The 26351-nt window shown below is 36.5% G+C and overlaps 1 protein-coding gene across 5 annotated transcripts in view; it reads right to left on the reverse strand.

The window, feature by feature from the left end:
• The window catches only part of DIP2C (disco interacting protein 2 homolog C), a 500644-nt gene that overhangs the window by 120314 nt on the left and 353979 nt on the right, over positions 1-26351 (reverse strand). For all 5 annotated transcript variants that reach the window (XM_077151686.1, XM_077151685.1, XM_077151684.1 and 2 more), the window contains 8 exons: positions 22969-23079; positions 15323-15446; positions 14802-14911; positions 14500-14602; positions 12010-12074; positions 9239-9332; positions 8929-9048; positions 7319-7433 (listed from right to left, as the gene is read on the reverse strand). In XM_077151686.1, the coding sequence (XP_077007801.1) occupies positions 7319-7433; positions 8929-9048; positions 9239-9332; positions 12010-12074; positions 14500-14602; positions 14802-14911; positions 15323-15446; positions 22969-23079 (842 nt within the window). The remainder of the gene's footprint in view (positions 1-7318; positions 7434-8928; positions 9049-9238; positions 9333-12009; positions 12075-14499; positions 14603-14801; positions 14912-15322; positions 15447-22968; positions 23080-26351) is intronic.

A 26351-nucleotide genomic window follows, 5' to 3' on the forward strand; every position in this document is an offset into this window, starting at 1 on the left:
TGAAAAAAAAGTGAAGGGATGTAGGCTGTGATTTCAAGTCATACAAACAAACAAACAAAATGAATTCTAAAGTAGCATAGTGAAGCATTAATAGCACTGTGCAAAGTTTTCATCTCTCTGAGGAGATTCACTGGATGTTTTAGGTACAGTTGCCAAGTGATTTTTTTCTTCATATTTTATTCCAACTATAACAAAAATACTCTTTTCACTGAAACCACTCCAAGCAGAAGGGCACTGATGGAAGGGATGGTGTTTCTAGACAAACACAGGACTTCTGTAGATAAAACCATTCAGCCAAAAACACTTGAGGCACTGTCAAGAAATAATCTGCTGGTTTTAAAAACCTTAATACAATTTCTAACAATACCTACAACCTTCTTCATTTTAGTTGTCTTTGAGAGAATTTTAGTCTAAATTTCAAAGGTACCTCCCTGTTTCAATTTTGGTCACCGGCATTTATTGATTTCAAAATCCGAAAAGGTAGATAAAAAGAGTGTCATTTGTGGTACTTATGAGTGTTTTAGGTGCATAAAACAAGGAATATTAAAAAAATAAACTATGCTTTCAAGTATTTTACAAGGATATTTTCCAAAAGTTATCACCATTTAGCTAAAACCAAGAAGTCGATGAAGAATAAAACAAACATGGCTTAGAATTAAAATTGGTTTTTCCTTGTATATTTTTAAGGCTCCTTCTATTTCAGCAGGAGGAAAAATGGAAGGAGGTACATGATCGTCAGGTTTGCCCTTGAGACACACAGGGCCAAAAGACAGTCCTTGAAAGTCCTTAGAACTTATTAGACCATACTGTCTCTTTTAAATCATAATAAAATAATGCAAGGTGTGCACTAGAACATGCTGGCAGTTTCTCCATTCTTCATCCTAAACTAGGCAACCTGAGCACTTTAAGGTAAAATAAGCAGCAACATTTTAACCTTACAGGTTCCAGCAAGAAAAGGGGACCAAAGGAAAGGATGAATGTAACAAAGCGGCAGCCTCAGGACACTGAGGAGGCTTACCATTCTCTCCTTCTTAGTAGGCAGGCCACACAGGAATGTTTTCACTATTACCAGAGGCAAATCAAGTTAACTGAAGTCTGTGACACTTGGCTTCAGACACAAGCTTACAAGCAGGACTACTTGAGCTGTGAATATAATGGTTCCTGTGGTAAAACAGGTTAAAATAATCTTAGTCCTTTCTGTATCCCACTCATATATTCTAGAATAGTATAAATGGTTAACATGCATTCCTTTTGATTTTTTAAAGGATTATTTAAAAGTCATGGGGCTAGACTACTGCAGAGAAAGACTCAGAATATAACAGGTCAAGCTTTAGATTTCTCTGTGAGGAAAGAGTGTCTTGATCAAAAAGCTTCATCACCAAACAAAGACTATTTTAGCAAGGACTGAAAACCAAAATAAAGAGCAAAGGTTATAGACTATAGGACTTAAAAATCAAAAGGGGAGAATTTCCTCAGGTTACTGACACACCTCTGATTATATATTATTTTTTGACGAATAAGTTTAACTACCATAAAATCGCCTGCCTATCAACCAATGGTGTATAAGAGGAGGAAAGAAATTATTTTTTTCCACTATTTTCAGAAGCCCAAACTAGGATTATAAAGTTGGGTGTTAAAAGTTAAGAAAGTTCGCCTATTGCTTATGACATGGGTAGGCAGCAAATATAAAAGGCCAGAGAGCAAATCTGTCAGCCTTTGCAGGCTTATTGGCTTATGCTGCAACTACTCAACTCAGCTATTGAAGTGCACATATAGCCACACGGACAGTATGTAAGCAGTGGATTCGGCTGTGCACCAATGAAAGCTTATTTACAAAGACACTAGTATTTTGCTAACCACTGACTGAAAGCAATATACTTATTCTTTTTATTTTGCCCAGTAAAAGCAATAGGGAAAATATCATTGCTAACTAAACCTATCTTTTCATTGATCTAAGAGATTATTTATATGGTCTTCGCTCTCTATGTCCCAAGAACTGTGCCTGGCAACAGGCATTCAATAAACATTTGCTGAATGAATGGATAGACAATATGAAATCAGAGACAGGTAAGAAGATAGAGAAGTTTTAAGCAAAAGAAAAACAGAGCTCTTAGAACGTTCTTTAATGACAAATGCATAGCAAAGGACAAAGTATACCTGTAGCTCCTTTATTGAGGTAAAAGTGAAATGAATGCATGTGTACAGTGAAGGATGTTAAGTAAAATGAATAAAGAGCACCAGAAGAAAAGGGGGCAGGAATTCTTTAATATTCTATTGTTTCCAGCTATATTTTTTTAGTCAAATATTCTTGTAAACAGGATGAGACCTATAAAATGTGCCCTCCTTTGCTTTTCTCTTTTGAGTTTGGTTACGGAAATATTGTAAAGGTTCAGGGTACAGGGGGCTTGTTTGGAAAAGCAGGACCAGCCACTGCAATCACATTCAACTAAAAGCCTCCTACACCTCTGGACAAAATGTGAAGGAACTCTGGGCATATGAGCAGACCTCAAGGGAAGGGCACCAGGATTAAACCTGCCAAAAAAAGGCTGCTTTGTCATTTGTTATGGTCACAGGATGTTGTGACAGGGTTAAAGGCAGTGGAAAAGAAGAATGCTTCCATAACTTTTCTCTCTTGCTGAAGGCAGTGATGAAAAGCAGCTATATATATCAATGGGTGACAGCAAATGTGAGCCACTCCTTCTCTACTGGGAGGCAAGATATAAGAATCCCAAAAGGAGAATACACGGAGGCTTGCCTATGCTGAAAAAAGTTCATAATCTAACATTTTGCTGACCTCATTTTGTAGTCATTGAACAAAATTCCATGGAACTTGGACAAAAATGCAAAGTCAAATCATTCACAGAGATTATATCAATTGGATTGTTGATGGCAGCAATTTAGTCTCAGTTTTCAAGGATTGATTTTTTTTTAAAGAAGTCATTATTTCCTATCAGTTGAGACAATTAAGTAAAACAATTGTATTCTAAAACCCAGACAAGAAAGCTAGACTCATTATTTCATAATTGTCTCACATATGCTCACTCAACACAAGGATCTTGTCTCATTTTTTACATTATTTCCAGAGAATATGGGTCCGTGCACCCGGTAGGTTCTCAGTAAATGCATGATGATAAATGGTTTCCTGGCAAGAAGTTACATCTGTTACAATGTTTTTCTAGTCTTATATTTTTATGAAATGTTCACATGATTTCTCCCTTCTCCGTGGGTATTTTAAATCTAAACTGCTTCTGCTGCTATAGCTCGCTGTGGGGATGGTCTTGAGGAACGACTGCATACCAGGTGACTGCTGCTTGGCATACTAGCACGAGAGCCTTCTAGTGTTTCCGTTTGCAAAAGCTGCTGGAATACCATATACCAGAAATGGATTTTACAAAGGGGCTTGATTAGATAATAAATGCACAGTTCTAAGGCCAAGCAAATTTCCAAATTAAGGCATCGACAAGCGTATACCTTCACTCTAGAAAGGCCTATCATTTCCAGGGTTTCTCTGTCACATGGGAAAGCACATGGTGGCGTCTGCTGGCCCTTTGCTCCTGGGTTTCACTGCTTTCAGTTCCTGATTCTAGTGGCCTCCGCTTTGAGCTCTGTCTCCAAGCATCTGAACTCTCTGTACCAGCTCTCTCAGCATCTCCAAGCATCTCGTTTGAACTTTCTCCAAAACATTCTCCTTTTAAAGGACTCCAGTAAGCTAATTAAGATCTACCTTGAATGGGTGGGGTCATACCTCCACAGAAATAGTCTAATCAAAAGGTCGCACCCAAACAACATGTCTGTCCCCACAAGACCAGATTAGGATGAAGAATACATGGCTTTTCTGGGGTACATAAAGTTTCAAACCAGCACAGACGGCTATGAGTGAGAGTCCAAAGAAAGACCTGGTTGATATATCTGTCAAATATATGTAGGACCAAGTGTTTGTTAAGTGCAAACAAGGTGAATAAATATAATTCCAGGGGATTATGAAATGTTTATTATTTTTTTAATGTTATTTGAACCAAAACCATAAATTCACCGAATTTTAGAGATAGTAAGAATATCAATGATCAGCTAGTGCATCCTATTTATTTTAACTAATGAAAGAAATGAGGCCCGGAAAGGTTTAGTCACTTGCTCAAGGCCACATTTCTTCTAAGTGGTAAAACCAGTTCAGAACAACACTTTCCTTCTCCCAATCATAAACCCTTCTCTACCCCACTGTCATTAATGATACTTGGATTTCAAAAAATTTAAACTGAATTCACACATACTGCATGAGATTTTGCCAAAAAGGTTATTTGGCAGACAGACAGCTAAGGTGATAACATCATGAATCTCATTTTCTGTTTGGTTAGTACTATACCTGGGAATGAGACAAATGGTTTACTTTGTGACTGAGAAAATTCTGAGGTCTTTTATTGTAACAACTTTCACAACATCCAAGACTTATGATAAAAAACCTGCTACTAACATCCACCGCTCCACTGCTAACTCTACCATCAACAACTAGAGTGAAAAAACAACCAGAGTGATTCGATAAGGACTGTTGTTTAGTTTTATCCAATGTACCTATTCTAGTTCTGAGATTCTCTACTGATTACGTAGGAAACAACAGATGAGAGGTCCATAGTGTTATAGAACTACAGAGTCATGCTCAGATTATGAGAGAAGTAAAAGAATAAGCAAATGTACAATTCAGGGTGTAGCAACAAAAGCCAACTTAATTAAAAAGCAAGAAGAGGGGACAGACTCTATCTTTAGTCAATTTGTTTTCTCTGATAAATATCTAAAATAAATGAAATTATACCTGTGAGAGAGGGTTTAGATCAAAATCTATTATTTTAAATTCCTATAAAGTATGGGACCTGGAATCTTATTTAATACACACTGCTTATCACTTAAAAGAGTGTTGTGCATTTGGCAAAATCTGAAAACTGCATTTCAAGTCAATTTGTGACTTTATGGATTCAAGCCATATAGTCTCATAGAGCAGATACTCTTTTTTTTTTTAAAAAAAAAGTAAGTGAGCTGAAATGCATGTAACATAAAATTAATCTTTTTAAAGCGAACAATTCAATTGCTTTTAGTACACTCACAAAGTTATGCAACCACCACCTCTACCCAGTATAAAAACCAAAATATTTATCCAAAATAAATATTGCTCTGAAATAAAATCCCACATCCAATAGGCCGTTTCTCCTCATTCCCCTCCCCAGTCTCTGGCAGCCACCAATCTGCACCCAGACACTCCTCTATGTTGATTATACGTATTTGTTTGACTGTGTGTTGGTTTTTGTGCTGAGTTCTACCAAACATACAGGACACAAGAGCCAGGATCATGCTTTTCTGGCAGAACACCCATGACATACTCAGTAAATAGCCGTGTCTTAATTTGCCTATTATGGGTCCTATATTTTTAATCTTGGAGAGAGAATGTTCTCCTTTTCTTACTCCTCTCTCTGTCGATCAACTCTGGCATATCCATGCCATTTTCCTTCACGGCATATAAGCACATTTTTAGAAAGAGCAGATAAATAAATCATTTAATTATAACAACAACTCTGAATTTTCTACATATATGAATAATTCATTTTGTAAACTGTCTATGGCAACTGTATAATCCTAGTGTTACTTTATAGAACTGTGGGATTTTAAAATTTAGAAGTAGAACTTTATAGGAAATTGAGAAATTACTGAGTCCAATCCCCTTAGACTTTGGGAGAAGAAACTGAGGCCTCGAGAAATGAAATGACTGGTCCAGGGCCACCACGGATTGAATGACTAACCATGAGTGAGACTGGGCTCAACTGAGGCTTCTGATGCTTTTGGCACCCACCAAGCTTCCTGAAGCTCAATCATCTTGGTATCTACTACCAGGTGTGCCAAGTAGACACATATTTTAATATCGATCTCTGAAAAACGTGATCAGGACAGTAAATCTAATACTATAACACATTATACTATAACACATTATAGTATATCTAATACTATAACAAACAAATGTCAAAAGATTATTTATAGTACACCTTCTGCTTTTAGGATAATAGTAGCATCCTTTTAAACACTGAAGATTGGATTCTGGTAAATGATACCATATTTCCTCATCAATTTAAATCATGTTACAGATTTTTAATATCTGGTCCAATCAAAGTAAAAGTTGCTTCCGATAATTTACTTTTAAGATTTTCAATTTCTTAGCCTCTTAGTCAAGCAGTCCCGTTAATCTTCCTTTAACACCTAAAAGCATCAGAAGGTTTCTTATCTAAAGATACTCTTCCAATGAATATTTTTGGAAAGCAAAGTCTTTCAATAACTTAGAGCAGTACTCATTCACCCTGTACAGTGAATTTTCTATATCATCCATTTTTACAACAGGGTATTACTTATGTTATGCAAAATAAAACCTTATTAGAGATGGAATTCAAAGCTATTTAAAAATAAGTCCTGTAACACATCCTGTTACTACTTTCTTACACTGTGGTGGATAATTGAGAGCTGAATGAATAACTGACAGTTGGCCCTAAATAATGAGGATGATGATGATCAAGCAGGCCTCGCTGGCACCTACTGTTGAGACAACTGACTGTGTCGCACACTGCCCATCTTCTCACCCCAGATAGAATAATATTTCACATCTTCATAACCACTTCGTCCCCTAGCACTTGACTGCTCTGAAGCAGGCTGTGATGCTGGAGTGACTTAGGAACAAGGACACTGTGAATAATGCTTAGGCTTAGCAAAAGCACCCTAGGAAACCTAACGCCCACACTGTGGGGAAATCTGCTTATCACAGACCAGGGATCCCTTTGATTTGCTACCAGGCTGCTCAAAAGCTCAGAAAACCAGCATTTCTAAAAGTGCAGGATGTGCACTCTACCAGAGGGCAGAAAATGAAGACAACATAAAAACGCATGTCAAAGGGCAAATGCTTTGCTACAAAAATTTCACTTCATTCAATGTTTACTCTATTCCATCCCCTTACTAAACTTGTGATTGATACAAGCAAAGAAAATTTGAGTACCTAGTAAAAGGATAAGATACATGTAACTCTAGAGAGATTTCACTTACTTGAGAATTAGAATGAAACTGTAGCGATTGAAAAGTATTCTTTTAATGAATCTAGATTATTCAACAGATTGCATTAGACACACATTTATTAATATACTACATATAATATATACTAATATATAGAAGAAAATGTGGGATCTTGTTTTTAATCCTCACACTAAGCATTAATTGTGGTATGTTTTCCAGGTTCCCACTTGCTATTTAATTATGACTGTTCTCTAGGCTGTCTATTTTAATTAATGCAACCCAGTACCTTCGGATAGCTACAGTGAGAGCCTCTGGTGAGCTGGCACAAGGACAAATAACCTCCTGTCGTAGGCCTTTACTTTGGAAGACATTGAGAAATGCATCACAAGAAGAAATAGACCCTAGAGTGAAAAAATCAAAGACAGCTTCAGTCAGCTGAAGCAATGTGATTTATTAAAACATACCCCAGGATATAAAATATTTTTAAGCATAATATTTAAGTACAAATCGAGTTAGGCAACATAAAAATACTTCATTTAACACAATTTATCATTGCTGTTACAAGGAAAGATTATATAATTCCTATGTATTACTCAAAGATTAAAAAAAGTACTTTCTATAATTAAAACATTTTTACTAATTGATGAATTGAACTTTTTTTGTGAGTGCATTTTTTAATTAATTTTTAAATTTTTTTAAAAATACCAAAAAACACCAAACAAATGCAATCATTCTTAACTTATGATTGTTCCGTTCTACATATATAATCAGTAATTCACAATATCATCACATAGTTGCATGATGGATTGAACTTTAATAATTTTTCTGAGACTTGTTCTACCCTTCCAACATGCACATTCTAAGAGATAAGTAAATCTAAATTTAACTATATGAAGAAAAATTTCCTCTACGTTAACTTGAAAAACAAGATCCAGGTATAATTAATATCAGCCAAACTACTTCTAAATACAGGTTTACCATGCTTTATTCAAAGCATATTGTTGTAAGAGTTATAGGTAAAAACAGTTTTGTGTTAAAATATAATTTATGGGGCGGGTCACGGTGGCTCAGCAGGCAGAGAGTTGTCGTCTGCCGTGCCAGAGACCTGGGTTCGATTCCCAGTGCCTGCCCATGCAAAAAATATATATATAATTTATGGAGTTATTTTACAAATGGAAGAATAACTATAAAACTAACACAAATTTATTTGTCTGAAAGTCTACTTTTGTGGATAGGCTTTAAGAAAGGTAATGTTGCTTTAATTTACAATTGTATGTGTTACACAATTTTCAAATGTGGTCAGAAATAAACATTCTTCATTCAATTTAAAACACTTTGCTTCAGCTTTAAGCTAGCTGGGTTTTTGCTTCCATTTACTGAATTATTTCTAAAGATACATTAGTAGTATTCTGTTGAACTGATAGTTGACTTTATCTGGGTATTTTGCTGCCATGGGATGTAATAACAAAATTCCATTTAAAATGACTAATTTTCTAATCAACAAAACTATTATAGATTATGAAATAAGTTTATATTTCTTGAGCACTTATTTTGTACCAAGGAACTATACACAGGGATTACTTCATATAATCCCCATAAAACACTATGATGTAGATCCCATTTTACAGAGGAGTAAACAGAGGATTAAAGAGTAATTAACCTTCTCTCTAGAATTAGAAAGTGGAAGGACTAGGGCTGTGTCTCCAAACTCTATGTTCTTACCCATTGTGCTATCGTGAATAATACTGTCTGATCATTCTTTGAAGACTTAATTTCTTAACTAAGGTAAAGAATAAAAAAAGAAAATGCAAAGCACAATGACACATAACCTGGAAAATGAGGACCACTACTACCTGCCTGTCTGTCTTCTAAGTTAACAATGTAAACAACACTTACAGGGATTTGCGCCATCAGCCACTATTAACATTCGGAGAGACGACAGATTGATATCTCTTTGATCTCTGTGTGCTACTAAGGCCCAGTGCATATCCCTTGATTTCACACAAGCCACTTTTGCTAAAAAGAAAAGTGAAAAAGTAGTAAGTTAACATTTGCTATTGTCAGATATCAAAAAAGAGGAGCTAACATGATTAGCAGGGGAAGGATAAATAACCTTACGTTGTATTCATTGCATACAATGGTGAGTGTCACCCCCAAACCCTCAGGAAACCCTCTGGACCAGCCGTGGAGTCTGAGCGCCTCTTACCTTTGTACTGGCAGACCTTCTGTATCCAGGAGAGTGGATTCACCTTCATTAAAGAGTAGGGGATGCTGATCACATGCATCATGTTCATGACACTCTGGAATCAGAATAAAATACACACACACAAGGATGTAAACACACGACTTCAAAATATTAACAGGAAAGACAAAGGTTTCACTGCCATAGTGGGATAAATATATCTCAACATGGCTCAAGTGGCAGGAGAAAATGGACACATGAAAGTCCATCTAGCTACTTCAGGTAAGAAATATGATGGGGGTTTTAAGAAACCACTGAGGTCCTGGGATGAATGCACAGCTGATATGCGTGAGGCTCAACATTATTAAAATGTGTATCTTAGTGTAATCCTTTAAAAGAATGTTAACATAAAGGTGACTTCTAGAAGGCTGTATAGTCCTCTCTGCCTCTGCCTCTTCTAAACTATCTCTGATGAATTAAAGAATTTTAATCCTTCTTTTATAAAATCTTAAGTTGAATGATCATTTTTTCAACTGCCTTTCACATTCCTAGAGCTTGACTCCTTTTGGTGCCTTATACTAAATTTTTATTTCAGAACATGCTTTAATTAAATGTTACACTGAGATGTCAAGGAATAGGGGGAAATTTGTCCGAATCCCCTCAGTCTTCCTATATAGCTTTGCTAACATAGATCAGGATTCCTAAAGCATTTCTTCCTTTAAATGGATATCCAAATAAAACTTTTTTTTAATGGTTATTATTACCCATCTGCTGCAGTTAGGACTTACTTGGGAATCATGTAATACATGCTACACTAATAGAGCAAGTAAGCTCTATGGACAACAAATGGTAAATATCACACAAAATCTTTTCTAGTTGGTTTTATAGTATATTAGTATTCTCGTATGTGAACAGAATTAAGAGTACTGGGGATGGAGGTAGAATGAGAAGACACAAGACAACTCTGGAGAGCCACTGATTCAATTCAGGAAGCTCTAAATTAAAATGAATAGAAAATGTATGCCTCCCCTACTAGGAGTAAGGTCTGCCAACAGACCTGAATGTACCTGGCTTCCCCAGCATAAGGCCCTGCTCACCTCTGATATTCTCTCCATTCCATGCCAGGGGAGGGTAAGAGCCTCTTTCAGACTGATGCCATACAAGACTGTATGTGCATTCTAGCCAAAGACCTTCCTTGCTCTCAAAGGTAACAGCAAAAAGAAACCCGAACTGTCAATTACTGTAGGCCATAGTTCAGAGTAACAGTAAGAAAACATTAAGAAAGCTTATGTAGCAACTTGAAACAACAACAACAAAGGAGCTACCTAAACAGAAGAGGTGATGATATTTACAAAGATCTTGAAAGAGAGATTGTCATGGGTAAGTGATGAGGCTATCACTGTGCTGTGTCATGAATAACTGTATAGCCATAAACTTGATGCATTTCTCCCAATGACAGTGACTCTAATAGCAATAACAAACAGTAGCGTTCTATTATTAAAGACACGATTACTGAAGCACAATTACCAAGCACATAGATGTATGAGGCACCTATTAAATGTTAGACCACATGAGCCTCAGACCAGCCATGTCAGATAGGTCTTATTCCCATTTCACAGATAGGAAAGTTGAGGTTCAGAGATATGAAGGTATTTTGATTCATTAATATGTCAATCAACAAATGTTTCCTGAGAATAGTGCTACATGACTTGCCTAATGTCATACAGCTATAAAGGGAGGGGTTGGGATCGAAGCCTAGTTTCTCTAATGCCAAAATCTGCATGCTTTCCACCATACCACTCAGGCTTGAACATCTGTAACTGTACTTCTATATTTCATTGTTTAATAATATTCAGATGAAAGAAATGAAGAAAGAAGCAAGCCAGTGCTGGTTTTGGAACTTCAAACATTTGGCATATTCTATGCTTACATCCTCTTATTCATATAAATTCTGGCTTATCAGGAACCAACAAATGTCATTTTCTGTATTTATGTCCCCATCACTCATGTAAAAATTACTAGAATTTTCTACTTTTGAAAAGATATGCTTAGGCATGAGAAACTATTAAGAAGAAAAATGGGCAAAAGAAAGTTACCACACATGACACAGAGGGATATTCTCAGCAGTTATGCTACTTTTGTTTTTTGAACATTAAACATACCTTAAATAAATAATAGGGTTATTTCTCTATTAAAATCACCTACAACATTGAGTTATCATCACTTATCAAGGGGTACAAACAATGAGTCTTACATTTCTCTTCAATGTATTCTGAATCTTCATCTTCAAGAAGGTATGTGTTATTTTTTCTTCTATAGTATAAGGGAGTAGGAAATTCCCTAAACAATCATAAACACTGACTCATAGAAAGAAAAAAAACAATAAGCACATATCGTGGCCAAATCAGATGTAAGGGAAAATGAGCCAAACACAAACAAGAAGGAGATAACATTACTATAAAATCATACTGCCAAAAGTGGGGAAAGAAACTGAATTATACCTGAGCCTAAGAAAAAGACTGCTCTCAGCAAGTGTACCGTCAACATCTGACCTCAATGACTCAAGCAAGCAGCTGTTGAAAAGGAGGTTTACTAGGTTTACTGTGCTACCATAAAGAACATTAGTTAATATGAGACATCTAAACAATGGTCATTTTTTTTCTTTAAAATATGGCAGAGAGGGGATTATCTAAACTGATTCATATACAAGTAATTCTAAGAATATTGAACACATTCATATATAAGTATGTATACAAGTTGGGGTAAGGAGAAGTTAAGAACGAAGTTATACTTACTGTCAGAATTCCGTGCCAGAGGCCAACGTCTTTCTTGAAATCCAATACATTCACAATTGTTTCAGCTGTGTAATAAAAATGTTGAAAAGATTTTTCTTAATAAGGGTCAAAACAGACCAAAGGGCAAAGAAAATCCAGCATAATATCAGAGGATTATAATGGATCTTAGAAAATATCACTTTACCCTACCTTTGTAGAAACTCTGCAGCTTCCAATTAGACCCATTTAAAAAATGCCAGTTAGTCTTCTCAAAATTGTTTCTACATGAATATTTTGCCATGTAAGAAGCCAAAGCTCTTTTTACTGTATCACTTAAGAAAAATACTTTTTCTTTCTTTTTATATATTTATCCCCCTCCCCACTTATTTTTAAAATTTTTTACATATCTCTCATGTATGTCTCCCAAGTAAGAGAAACAGAGCTTGAATCTAACATGCCCTGTATTTGTAGAAGGAAAATCAGTTTTCAGCAATGCACTGGTCTATACTATACAATTAGAAGTCTTTAAAAGTGGTGTTGGGATAACAAAGGTGGCAAAGGGAATTTATAAGGACTGGGATGGAATAGTATTGAGTATTCAAGGATTGTGGAGAGGAAAAGGGAAAAAATAAATTCTAAAAAGGGGAGGAACAAGAAAAAGGGTGCATTCAATTGGGTGTATTCATTCCAAGCTAAAAATATGAAAAACATAGATGGACTTTGAAGACATGTTGAGTAAAATAATCCAGACCCTACAGGACAAACATTCTATGTTTTCACTGATTTGAAATAATCAGAATATGCAAACTCATGGAGTCAGGCTCTAGAAAACTTAGTTTACTAGGGGATGAATGAGGAATAGGGAATGGGAAGTTAAGGCTTAAAATGTACAGGGTTCCTATTTGGAGTGATGGAAATGTTTTGGTAATGAATGGTGGTGAAGGTAGCACATAGTGTGAATGCAATTAATGGTGATGAAATATATCTTTGAATGTGATTAAAGGGGAAATGTTAGACTGTACATATGGTAACAGAATAAAAATAAAAAAATAAAAATCCATGGAACTACAGTATCCAGTGAGTCCTAAGTTAAACCATGGAATACAGTTAACTGAACAATTATAAAAATGTGCTTTCATAGTTGTTAAATGTTCCACACCAATGCAAGGTGTTATTAGGGTAGTTTATGGAAATCCTGTATGTTATGCATGATTGTTCTATAAACTCTTAACTTATCTAATAAAGAAAAAAGAATTGGCTGAAAACAATTACTATCACAGAACATGGAAACAGAGCTAGAGATACAACCAATAACCATACAAAATTTCTTTTGAAGTCATTCTTGTTGACTAAGGTTAACCAAGGCCAGCTGTCCATATATATCCTGAAATGATGCTGTTACTGAACTCTCTAGGCATTTATCAGTGCCACTTCTCCTATTCTTACTTGTTCATTCTTACTAAACCCAAGGTTTAGTATCATAACCCTTACTTTGCTTTTCAAAGATTAAAATACAGATGGTGGACAAGAAGAGGGACTTCGAAAAACAAATACCCTCAAAAAAAATTCACATATTCCATTTAATAAAAAGTTTTTTAAGGTAAAGAAATGAGGCATGAACAAATATAATTCCTCCCTAACCCCCATAGAGGCAGCAGCCCTGGTCTTTCAAGAAATTAGGACAAGGAATCCAAGTCATGAAGCCTTAAAAAAGGGTTTGAGTAAAAGTTGAAAACACTGACAAATAGGACGATCATGATTAAAGGCAAGGCTGGCATCTCTGTGTGTGAAAACATCTGGGAAACTAGCCCAGGGACCAAACATTAGTAGAACATTTCCCTAAGACAAACATATTATTTTTTTTTTAAAGGGAGATTATCAGACACACGGTGGGAGAAAGAAAGAGGATAAGGATGAGTAGAAAACAGAAATCCAACTGTTCCATTCTAATGTGGAATGACACCACCACAGAGATTTCCAAGATAAGAATTTGGTCACAGAGGTTTCAAGCCAGAAGTAGCTGAAGTTATTTGTCTGAACCTTCATTTTATGTGCCCAAGTCAGTGCTACTACCATATTACTACCTAGGCACTCATGTCTCTGCCTCCCATTATCATCCTATTCAGGAAAAAGAAAATACATCAGTGAAAACCAATTCTTCTCTACCGTGATAGGTCACCACCTGGGGAGCTCATGAAACCTACCCTCAGATTCTAACTCAGTGGGATGGGGCTGAAGCATGGGTGTTTTTTGTTTTTTAAGCTGCCAAAGAGATTCTAATGGGCAGTCAGGATTGAACACACATGGTATTAACTAAAAAATCTGACAAGTTATCATTTAATTGAGCTAAGCACACACTTCATACTTCCACTGTTACTACCAGAAACAACAGTCTCCCACTAACACACCCCTAGTCAATGTGACATTTCCCAGAACCAGGGTCACAGGGAGTCTCAACCTTGCAGGAATGCAACCTGGCACTGCCACAAGGTAAAGGGAATATGTCCATACCTTCTGTGTAGCCACATGCCTGTGTGAGGGCTTGGCAGTGCGTTAGCAGTGCAATTCTTGTCACGGTCACTCCTAGTACGCTTCCATCCTTACATGTTTTATACTAAAATGAGACAGAAAATATATGGAAAAATGGTAGTAAGAGGCAATAAAGTACTAGGTACATATCTATAGATTTTCTTTGGTTATTTAAGATGCTTTGAGTTTCTTAATTACAGAGTTTTTGTAACCACCATAAATGCATCTTAGTCAATTATCAGAGTACCCATTGTGGTACAATGGAAGCACCACACTGGACTTACCTCAATATAAGCAGTGTCATTATTTGCATCCTTAATGTGTGGAAACCAGTCTCGAGGAGGTTTAGAGAGATGTTTAGACTCTGTGACAAACCATAATAGCTTTGGCCAACCTTGGAAATAAATGACAAATTCCTTTTAAGTAAGCATTATCTAGAAAACATACACACACACACACACGCAAACATCTTCCTTTTTAAAGCCTTGAGAAAGAATTTACTTCTCTCCATTTATAGGGCACATTTTCAAACAACACTGACAGCTACCCTGAATCCTTGGTGTTTATCCATATTTCATCAAATCTAAGACATCATCATCAAGAAGGGCATCATAAACCACTGCCAGTTGAATTATGTCACATCATCGATTTTAAGACCTGTCCTGATTTCAGAGATGTTAAAAGGTGAAAAAAATATGTGTCTTGGAATTGATGCAATACAGTATATTCTCTCGAAAATGAAGAGCTGGGCATTCTGACACAGGCCAGGAGAAGTAAGCTAGCTCTCAAGAGCAGTTTGCCTTACCCTTAAACTGTGGTATCTCTCCAGTGGGGCTTTTGGGTAGTCCTTTGTGGCAAGCATCACTAGTCAAGGCTACAGTAACTCCACAGCTTCCAAGCAAGAAACCTATTTGTTGGCTTCCTGCATCCTGAGAGAAGACAACAAATAGACATAGTTAGGAAACTAAGTTTATGGATCCACTCACGGCAAAAACACAACCTAACCATTAGTTCATAGACAGGTGGGTTAACCTCTATAAGCCCTTTTCTCCTAAACAGCTAGGCATTCAGGGCTTGAACTTTGGAGTGTGCAGAACTGGGATCCTAGTCTGCCACTTGCTAGCTGTGTGACTCTGTCCAGTTTACTTAGCTTGCCTGGCCTCAGTTTCCTCAAAGAATGCTCTCTCATAGGTTTGCTGCAAGGGATAAATTTGAAGAGTGCATGTAAGCTGCTTAGCACAGTGGCTGGCACTTAATAAACCTCATTAGAAGGTTGCTATTATACTTACCTCTAGTTCTAAAGGCAACAGTTGTAAATATGACAAATAATTATTGCAGAGAACAAGAAGGTTCCAAGAAAAATGTCTTCATACTTAACATAGCAATATCAGGTACACAATATTTAAATATTCAAAGCAGAGACATGTAATGGAATATTCATCCCATCTGACATAGATATACTAGATATAAGCAATTTTCAACCAGAGAAATAAAGACCTGGGTTACTTTTTTTTTTTGCATGGGCAGGCACTGGGAGTCGAACCCGGGTCTCCAGCATGGCAGGCAAGGACTCTGCCTTCTGAGCTGCCATGGCTGCCCGAGAACTGAGTTACTTTTTCCTTACCCTGAGGCTGTACATCATGACTCCCTGAAATAACCGACACATATTGAAACTGGCCACTACTATTAGATATCAACTTTAGTGACATGTAAAGTACAGGGTGCCTCCAAATTACTAATATTTGACAATGAAATATCACATCTGAACAGAAGCTCCAGGATAGGGAGGGACTACAACCACAGGAACTATCCGTCCCTGGGCTGCCTTTGCCATGGTGAGTTCTATTTCTGTGTTCAACTGCCCTAAACTTTTGTCTCATAGGAAGATAGACAAGTAGTCTGGTCAGTTCTGGTGCACAGACAGGAAAGTTCCCCATTTCAGGGCTGCTCTCATGGTACTTTTCCTACAAGCAACACTTACCAAGGAAAGCTATAATCATGATAAATTAATGGGAAAATTCGTTTCTTTAATGCAAATTTGAACATCATATTACCAAATACTGTAGCACCAAATATTGTGACTATGCAAAGGTGAGGAGATGGAGGTTCTTTAAAAGGCAAGAACTTTTGCAGTAGAAGGGAGTATTTTATAAGCACATATTTGTTGGGCTGAGTCAGAAGGCAAGCACTGTAATTGACTACAACAAGACCTTGGAATGATTTCAGGCCAGAGTTATTCATAGCTGTACTTTCAGTAAACTTCTTGTTTTGCTAAGAACAATGTAAATTGTCCAAAAACAGCACACCAGTCCAATGGGATTGTTCATGTTCTGCCAGAGAAAGCACCACATGATTAAATCATTGTGACCTGGCTCAATGGGTTGAAGGTGTTTGCAGAAGAGGCCAAAGCTCCCCAGTTTTCATAAATGCCAAAAATTGGCTGCAACCTCTGATCATAATCCTCTCAAGGAAGAGCCCTGCCATTCACTGAAGACTGCCTTTTCATAATCTGTACATGATTCAATTCATAAATGATAGAATCACATATCCAAAAAGCCACTTGAAATTTAAAAGAAGAAAATATTAAGAGAAGAAAATAACAAAAATTAAAAAAAAACAAAACAAAATTAAAAGAAGAGATCAGAAAGAATATGGGAAAGAGAATAATTGCAAATACTGTATGATGCTGTAATTTAGCATGAAATGGAGACTTTGTATCTACTTCCCCAGCCTGGAATAAGCATCTCACCCTTTTAACCCAGAAAATTCTTACTCAGCTGTGGTGGTTTGAAACTGTATTACCCCAGAAAACATGTTCTTAAAGTTACTCCATAACCGTGGGTGTGAACCCATTGTAGGAAGGACTATTGATAAGGTTATTATTTCAGTTAAGGTGTGACCTACTTCATTTAGGATAAACTTCATTTATGAAGTCCTTTATAAATGGGATGAATACAGAGAGTGAAAGCCACAGAAAAAGAAAGTGAAATGAACAAAACCTGGAAGGGAGAGACCAAGCAGGTGCTGCCATGTGCCTTGCCATGAGACAGAGGAGCCAAGGCTCACCAGCAGTCAGTCTTCAGGAAGAAAGCAATGCCTTGATGATGCCTTGATTTGCACCTTTTCTCAGCCTCAAATTATTAGCTAGTAAATTCCTACTGTTTAAGCTATCCCACTTCATGGAATTTACTTGAGCAGCCTAGAAAACTAATACATCATCCTGCAGAGCTCCAGTCATAATTGACAGCGTTTCAAAAAGAATCTGCCTACCTTTATGCTCTTCACCTGGCCTAGATTAGACTCCCCAGTGATGTGATCTGAGAGCATCTGATGTCTCCATAGTACTTAATGCATTTGTAATTAAATGCATAACAAACTGTTGAACCCAGTGCCCTGCACAGAGCCTTATAAACACAGACATTTTCAACAATAATGGCTGAATGAATGAATGAAACCCTAAGCCTTCTGGTATCCAAAGCAAAGGAAAATCTGTAATTTTTCATGGATTTCACCTGTCCACTAAAAGTAATCCTTCAGAGGAGAATGTCCGGCTATGCCCCTACTCTAGCTGCAATGGCTTTCTTGGATCCATTTCAAGATTGGTTAGAGAAGGGTTAAAATTGCCCAGCTTGATACGAAGCATACTCAGGAAAACAGCTATTCCTATTCTGGAAGAATGCAAATAAATCTTCTGAGTATGCACATTCTGATTTTAAAAATCATTTAATATATGCTCTTTTCTTAAGAATAAGCATATTTCTGGCTTGTAGGTTTTTCCTACCTTGGTAGTTTAACCTAGGAAGGGCAGTTGCAAGCACCCACACTCTGTACACAGGTAGAAGCACGTGAATAATTAGTGCTAATTCTTCCTTTGCTGTCAAGGAATGTTAATAATTAATTCCTCTATCATAAAATCTCTTTAATGATTCATTTTTGCTTCTTAAGAAAAGCTACATCATCATTGAGTTCAAACCTTTCACTCATTTTCAATCTTTCTTCAATATATAAAGAATTGGTAAATACATATATCGGTAAGGAAAATATCTCCTTACATGAAGCCACTCTGTAACTAGCTTCTCCAGCAGTCATTTTATGTAGGCCAGTACAGATATATCATTAGACATCATTTATTCCACTTCTGTCCAAGTCTCTCAGTCAGAATGCATCAATTACATTCATAAGAGGGATTCTCTCCCTGACAAATGTAAAGTAAGTTCCTGAAAACTCATCTCTCATAAACTCATTTTGGATTTGTGACTCTAGCCAGTTTCTCTAATTTTATTCCTCACCTATCCAAACTGCTGACTTGGTGGTTTTTTGTTCCAAGGAGGTGGTGTAACACAAGTAAATACTGCAATGGAAAGATGGATTTTAAATGCATTACTCTGCAGAACCAAAACAAAATAAAGGAAAGCCTAATGATAAATTTAAAGATTATGATAATGTAACCAAGCTAGCTCAAGAAAATGTGACACAAGAAGATTTTACTTATCAACACAAAACTGAAACTTGTCAATTTATTGTATTTCTGGTCATTAATTTAACTATTTTATTTATAACAGATATTTTCAAGCACACACAAAGATACAGAGGAGAGCAGAAAGAAAGCACATGCACTCATCATTCAGCTTCAACTATCATCATTTGGCCAGTCTGGTTTCGTCTAACACCTCCAAAACATACATACATCATACTATATACACATGCATACATGCACACACACAATCTAGAGTACTTTTTTTTTGTAGCTGTATGGCGGGGGTCACATTTCATTCTTTTTCCATGTGAGTACTCCCTTATTGCAGCACCATTTTTTTTCTCGTTTGTTTTTGGGGAAATGCATGGGCCAGGAATCGAACCTGGGTCTCCCACAGGGCAGGTGAGAATTCTACCATTGAACTACCCTTGCACTCCCCAGTCTAGAGTATTTTAAAGCTAACTGTAGACATCAGTCATATCTCTGTCTGTACATACTTCAGATGGATGAAGTTTTACCTTTTACAAAACTGTGAAGTAGCCTCTCCTTTTTTCTAGTGCTGCCCCTCAGCATCCCATTTCCCCTTTCTTCTCTCTACTTCTAGTACCCAAAGTTTCCATGCTTACCACCAATCTCCTGTCAAAAATGAGCTCCTGAGGAAAAGATATGATTGTTCACATAAAGATGACATTAAGGATATTTCTTCATGAGAATTTCATTTAATAGGATATAAAGCTCTTATTAAAACAAACGAATTATATCTGTAGAATTCTAGGGAAACAAAAAATAATTTCATAGTTGTAGGAGAGACCTTTTACCTGAATGTATGCCACTTGAGTGGCAGCGACTCCATCTGTGCCAGAAATATTCTGGATTAGAGGGAGGGAACTTTAGCCTCCTTCCTTCAGAATTCTATGGGTCTACTGCAACAAATAGAAGAGGTCACTGAATAGAAACCTTCTCCACTATACACATGACTGTGATCTCCTGTCTTTTTGCAGCCTGTGAGGTGAAAGACCTACAGAATAGGTGTTCTTCATTGGCTTCCCAGCATCCTCACTTTCTGTGCAGGTTAATTGTGTGGCAACTTGGTTAGGCTATTCCAGTTATATGGTCAAACACTAGCCTAAATGTTGCAGTGAAGGTATTTGTGTGTATGTGTGTACGTGATGGTATTTTATAGATGTGATTAGCATTTACAACCAGTTGACTTCAAGTGAAGGAAATTACTCTTGAAATGTGATTGGGCCTCATCCAATCAGTTCAAGACCTTTAGAACAAAACAATGAGGTTTCCTGGAGAAAAAGAAATTCTGCCTTAAGGCTGCAACATTAGCTCCTGCTGGAACTTCCAGCTGGCTGACGTGCCCTGCAGATTTCGGACTTGACAGCCCTTACAATCTCATGAGCCAATTTCTTAAAATAAAACTCTTAAAAAAGATACACATGCACATCCTGTTGGTTCTGTTTCTCTGGAGAACCCTGACAGATAAAATGCCCATGCCATGCATACCAGTAATCAAAGAATTAACAAAGCACAAGGAAAAGCCCTGGCCATTCTGTGACGACTTTCTTACACGTCGTCCCACTGCTGTTAGAAGTATGTCCGCTGCACTAAGACCAAGCAAAGAGCTCCTTCTGAGACTTTTCACAGAGCATTCTAGGTTCATGCTTCACTCTAATTTCTATGCTGCATAAATTTAAGCCAGATGAAGTTCTCCTCAGTGAGCTTGGGGATTTCTTTAGCAAATAGGATTGTTTGATTCTAATCTGACAGAATAAAGTATACTCAAATGGCGAAACACTTTCCTTTCCACTAATTATTACAGCTGTAATTTAACATTTACACACAATTAGAAAGGTTTCGAAGGCATTTAAAAGTAACTGCTTACATCTTTACCACAATCCCAAAATACTTAATTTCATGAGTTCAAAGCATTAAAAAAATGTGTTAAAATAAAACATTTCATGGCCCCAAGTTGAAAATTTTACAATTCTATATCAGATACTTGAAAGTATGCCTCCACATTTTTGGGTAACAGTAGGACACCTCTGCCAATCAGAAAGTGGCACAGATATACTCTTCAGGAAAATTAATTCTTGATCCCGCCCTCCTTTTCTTCTTCATTTAAACGAATTTTCAATGAGAACTGGTCCTGTTTTGGAAGCACTAGGCTATAACCTCAAAATAGACAAATCTAAATTATACATGTGATGAGAAAAAGAGAACTGTTAAACATTTTATGATTATTTCAAATAACAATAAATATTTTTGCGAAGAGTTACTGAAGCACTGGCTTAGATCTAGTCTCCATGAGCTTATTAGCTTTTAAGTTCTTACAAATAATCATTTTGATATTATTGTTCAGAGAATACAGGAGGAAGTTGAACACTGAATAAATTTAGATAGACTGTTTCTAGAGAGCCTCTACTAATTGAATTAAATATAAATGAAAGAGGAACATCACATTCTCTTTTATTAGATTTTAAGTTGGGAGTTAACTGGCATTGAACCATTATTTAGGAGAGCACAGCTATCATGTTTTGTCAACATGATAATTTTTATCAATTTATGATTAATCCCTAAATTCTTCCAAAGTTTCTTCTCATTTGTGAAGATTACAGGACTCAGGGAGTAGGGAGGACCTTAACGGATGTCTAATCCACATGCAGAGTGCTAGCAGCAAACACGGGCAGAAATCATGGTTCTCATTCAAAGCAGCAGAGCATCGGGCAGAGCTCACACTGCCCTGAAGTCCTGTTTGAGGTGAGCCACAGGCTTCTCTTCTATGGTCACTTACAGCTCCTCTTGACATATGTCCACTGGACACGCTTGGGAAACCAAGTAGAAAATATCCTGGTTTTGTGTACAGGAAACTAAAATAGCAACCATTTCTCCCCTCCATTTTCAAAAAGAATCCAGTACCATTCCCCCTGCCATGAAATGTAAGTATACAACATGGAGAGACCCTGAAGCACTGCTCATGCTTAGTTCTGAGAAGCAGCAGCAAGTTTTATTAAATATCGAATCAACATATTTTCATTTCAGAGTAGTCACAAAGACAGTGGAAAGTTTCTTTGGAAACTCTCTTAGCCTGGGCTACATGTAACTATCCCATTTTGAAGCTAGGAATATCACTCACACAATTCACTCATTAAAGATGTGTTAAATGAAGCCTAGAAAATGTAACTGCATTGTCCAAGGTTATACAATTAGCGACAGATGGGGACGAGATTCATTCTTCAAGGTTATCAGTTCAGACTCCTTTCTACAATAGCAGACTGTCTCTATTCAGTTAGCAACAATATCAGCTGTACTAAAGTTTCCTCCCTTCACCTTTCTTTCATAAACATACTGCAACTCTGCATTATGGATGAACAAATCATTCACATAAATTAATAAATTTATATTGGTAGGTAGTATTTGTGTACAATATCCATTTATTTTTACTGGACTACACAGTAATTACAGTAGCAAATTTAGTTATTTTAATTACAGATTAAGATCTGTGTCACAGGCAAAGCCTTTGCCTGGGACTTGATAATGTCAAAACACATAAACAAAAGTAATATTCACAAAACCACAAACCACCATTTATCCAGATTTTTAGATACCAATGAACAAGATATTCAAATATTTGCTTTATGGACAAAGATCACTTAGCTCAATATTCTGTTACCAAATAAACATAAGCTCTCCCTCTCAGAAGTCACCCCTGACAAGTCATGCAGGTTAAGCCATGCTGTGCATGCTAATAACTGTTCTCTAACTGAGATAACTGATGAAAACCATACAGATTCTCAGAAACTATTAAAAAATTTAGGGCATCTTGATCTATCTCCAGCTGAGACAAAAACCCATTTAAAAAACCACACTTCTACACATTCTTACCTAATAATAGAACCCTCAATTGTATATAACTGAGGCTGTCATTTCCCTTTTCATAGGCTTTAATGAAATTATGTATTCCTTACCTTTCTTGTAAGTGGCACTTCAATGGGGACAGGAACAACTTCAGCAAGTAGGCAGCCGTAAAACGCTACCATGAAAGCAGCGGGGTCATTGTTAGGAAATACCAGTGCTACCTGGAACAGAAGGAACCCGGAGAAACAAAAGAAGAAGGAGGCGTAACTGTTAATCTAGGCAAATTTATGAAATTAAGTTTTCTTGGTCTCTTAGAAAAAGAAATTTTAACATTAGAGGTTCACAATCTGTTCATGTTATACATTGTATTTTGTGTTTTTAAATATCATCACAGGATTTAGGCTTCCACAGACACCAAGACTAAAAATTTAAATAAGAATGGATGCTAGAATAAAAACAGGTGCTACATTTAAAGATACATTTTAGTAAAATGGGGTTTTTTGTTTGTTTTATTTTATTTTATTTTTTGCATTGCGAAGGCACTGGGAAATAAGCATGGCAGGCAAGAACTCTGCCTGCTGAGCCACGGTGGCCTGCCCATATAACAGGTTTTAATAAATATCATAAACTTTTTCTTTAACTTCTGGGAAAGACAAAAATATTTAAAATAGTCATACATGCTATGTTACTAGTATACAATTATTTTTATCATTTGTATGTTATCTTCCATATCTACCTACATATTTTTACAAAAATGAAACTATAGTATACATGTCATTTCATTTTTCATTGTTTAGTCTACGCTTTATAAATACTTCCTTATATTTCTATATAGTCTGCACAATTCTAATCTAACAGTTGTACAATTTTTCAGATTAAAAAACAAACAAACCAAACTAAGACTTGGGCTTGAGACCACAGAACTAAAAAGTGAAATGAAATCTGAAGCAAGTTGCGTTTAGCTCCCCCAGTCTATATGGTCTAAAAACCTCTGGTATAGTTTCTTAATACAACTGTCAAACGTTTTTATTTCTGAAAGAAGCTTCATTTAAAAATGCTTATAAAAATTAAAGGTCAGATTGTAAGCTTTAACTGTTATCTTTAAATTCTGAGGTGCTTTGCTCTTTACATAACCTGGTAGTTCCTTGGAACTTAAGTGTCTGTGTAACACCTGAGACTCAGATTTAGTTCTCCAGCTCTGAAATTCAGCATAAGTCCATACAGCAACCGCTAAAAAACAAAACAAAACTGAAAATGATCAAACTCCAATTAAAGATGTGATGAAACTGATGTTGTTAAAACTAAGGTAAATCAATAAACAAGGTAAAGAATAATATTGTCTGTATTTTAAAGCTTTAACTTTTGGGTGAGATAAAAAGAAAAATGTTTATTTTGTTCAAAATTTACACTATCTAATTTAATCTGTCTAGTCAAACAACCTAATTTAGCTTTATTTGATACAGAACCTAGAATAAGGAATAAAATCTTAATGTTCTGTACAAATTAGTGTTCTGCAATGATGCATTTCAGAGTATTTGGGGCAGAAAATCAAAGTTGGTAAAGTCCACTGAGAGACTGGGAAAAATGGAATTACTAAGCTTCCCTACTTGGGAAATTTCTGACATTTTCTTAAGCAAGAGGGACTCCCAATTTAATGAGCCAAGGCCTCAATTTTGAGGCTTGCCCTTATGAAACTTATTTCTGTAATAATAAACTGAACCTACTTATGATTAGTACCTAAGGGTCATCTCCAGAAAATCTCTGCTGTTGCTCAAATGTGGTGTCTCTCCATGCCAAACTCCGAGCCCTCCACCACCACCACGTGGGATAAAATTTCGAAGGGTGTAAGCATGGCCCTGGCAGTGTGAAACATAACTGCCCCTCGCATCTCAGAACATAAATGGCCCTGGCATCATGGGACGTAACTGGCCTTAACATTGTGAGACCTAAGTTCCAAGAATAAGCCTAGCTAGCCCTGGCATCATGGATTAGTTGACCAAAAGGAAGTCAAGAAATAGTTTCAATGGCTGAGAGAATTCAAATCAAGTTGAAAGTCATTTTGGAAGTTACTCTTATGCAAGTTTCAGCCAGATGTTGCAAACTGCCACAATATGACAAACACCAACCAACAATGTTCCTGGAAACCCTGAAAGATATCATGTGCTCTATAATATTTTACTTATTAAGTTTTGTTTTTCAGAGACCTGAAACCTCCAGATTGTTCCAATGCCAGAAAAGCTCTGAAACCCAGAGACACTGGACTCCCCAAGAACAACAACTGGTTTCATCATTTCATCCTTTGCCCCTTAATAATAATGCCCCTCTCCAACCCTGAAGCAGGTAGACAGTTGTTGGTCAAATATCCCTCAAGACTGATAGATAATTATCCAATGAGAGTGAGAAACTGTAACCGAGAAATCAGGCCTTAAGGGATTATTTGATTACTGTATCATTATATAGATATTCCTTTTTGCTTTCTGGTAGATTGAAGTAGACAGAGGGAAATTCCTGAAATCTCTACACTATAATCCAGCTCCCTGACCTCTGATAATGATGATATAGCCTTTCTCTTCTGCCCTGTGATTGTAAAAACCTTGTGATTAATCTTCATTTACACCCAGTGATGCAGTTTTCCAAATTTAGAGATTTGAAATCACTAAAGACTGCCCCTAATGTTTATTAATGAAGGGTCTTGGGTAAACCCAGAACTAACCCACCCCAGATTCAAAGTTATCTTGATAACCAAAGGTACTGGCATGCGAAGTAGCTTAGACTTTAACCTACAAGTCACCTATTCATCCTCTGCCATTTTCCTACACATGTTCTGTGACTAAGCATATAATCAATCTACGCATGCTCAATAATCTGATCACCTCTAATTATATCATCTGGGGCTACTGGGCTCATTATCCTAAATGCTGCCCATGTTTTCCTCTAATAAAATGACCTGAATCAGTACAGTTCGGGGAGACAGATTTTGGGCCACTAAGCCACCTGCAATCCTACTATGGGCCTGGTAATAGACTCTTTCTCTCTCGGAAGCCCCGGTGTCTCAGGAATTGGTTACTGAGCATATCGGGCAAAAGAATCCATAGCCTTTGTCTGTCAACAGTAAGAGTAGCATATTAGTTAATTAATATTGTATATGCAGTTGCTTTTGCTTTCTGTTATTTATCAGTCTATGTATATCATCCATCCATCTAACATCTATCTTAGCTTCTATTAAGAATTAAATTCCTAAGAATAAAATAACTAGGTCAAAAATATAAAGTTAATCATGGATTTCTAAAAATACGGTCAATTTAAATTACTTTCAAGTAATGTTGGTAACAAATAATAGATATTATAATTTTTTAAATGTTGGCAGATATTCCTTAATATGACCATATTATAATTTATATTCTTTGACCATAAGTGAGGAAGGTAAAATAATTTTCTATGTGATTGTTTATAATTATTATTCCTCATATGAACTGTTATCCTCATATGAACT

This window comes from Tamandua tetradactyla, chromosome 1 (assembly GCF_023851605.1).
Source record: "Tamandua tetradactyla isolate mTamTet1 chromosome 1, mTamTet1.pri, whole genome shotgun sequence".
In the NCBI taxonomy this organism is placed as follows: Eukaryota; Metazoa; Chordata; class Mammalia; order Pilosa; family Myrmecophagidae; genus Tamandua; species Tamandua tetradactyla.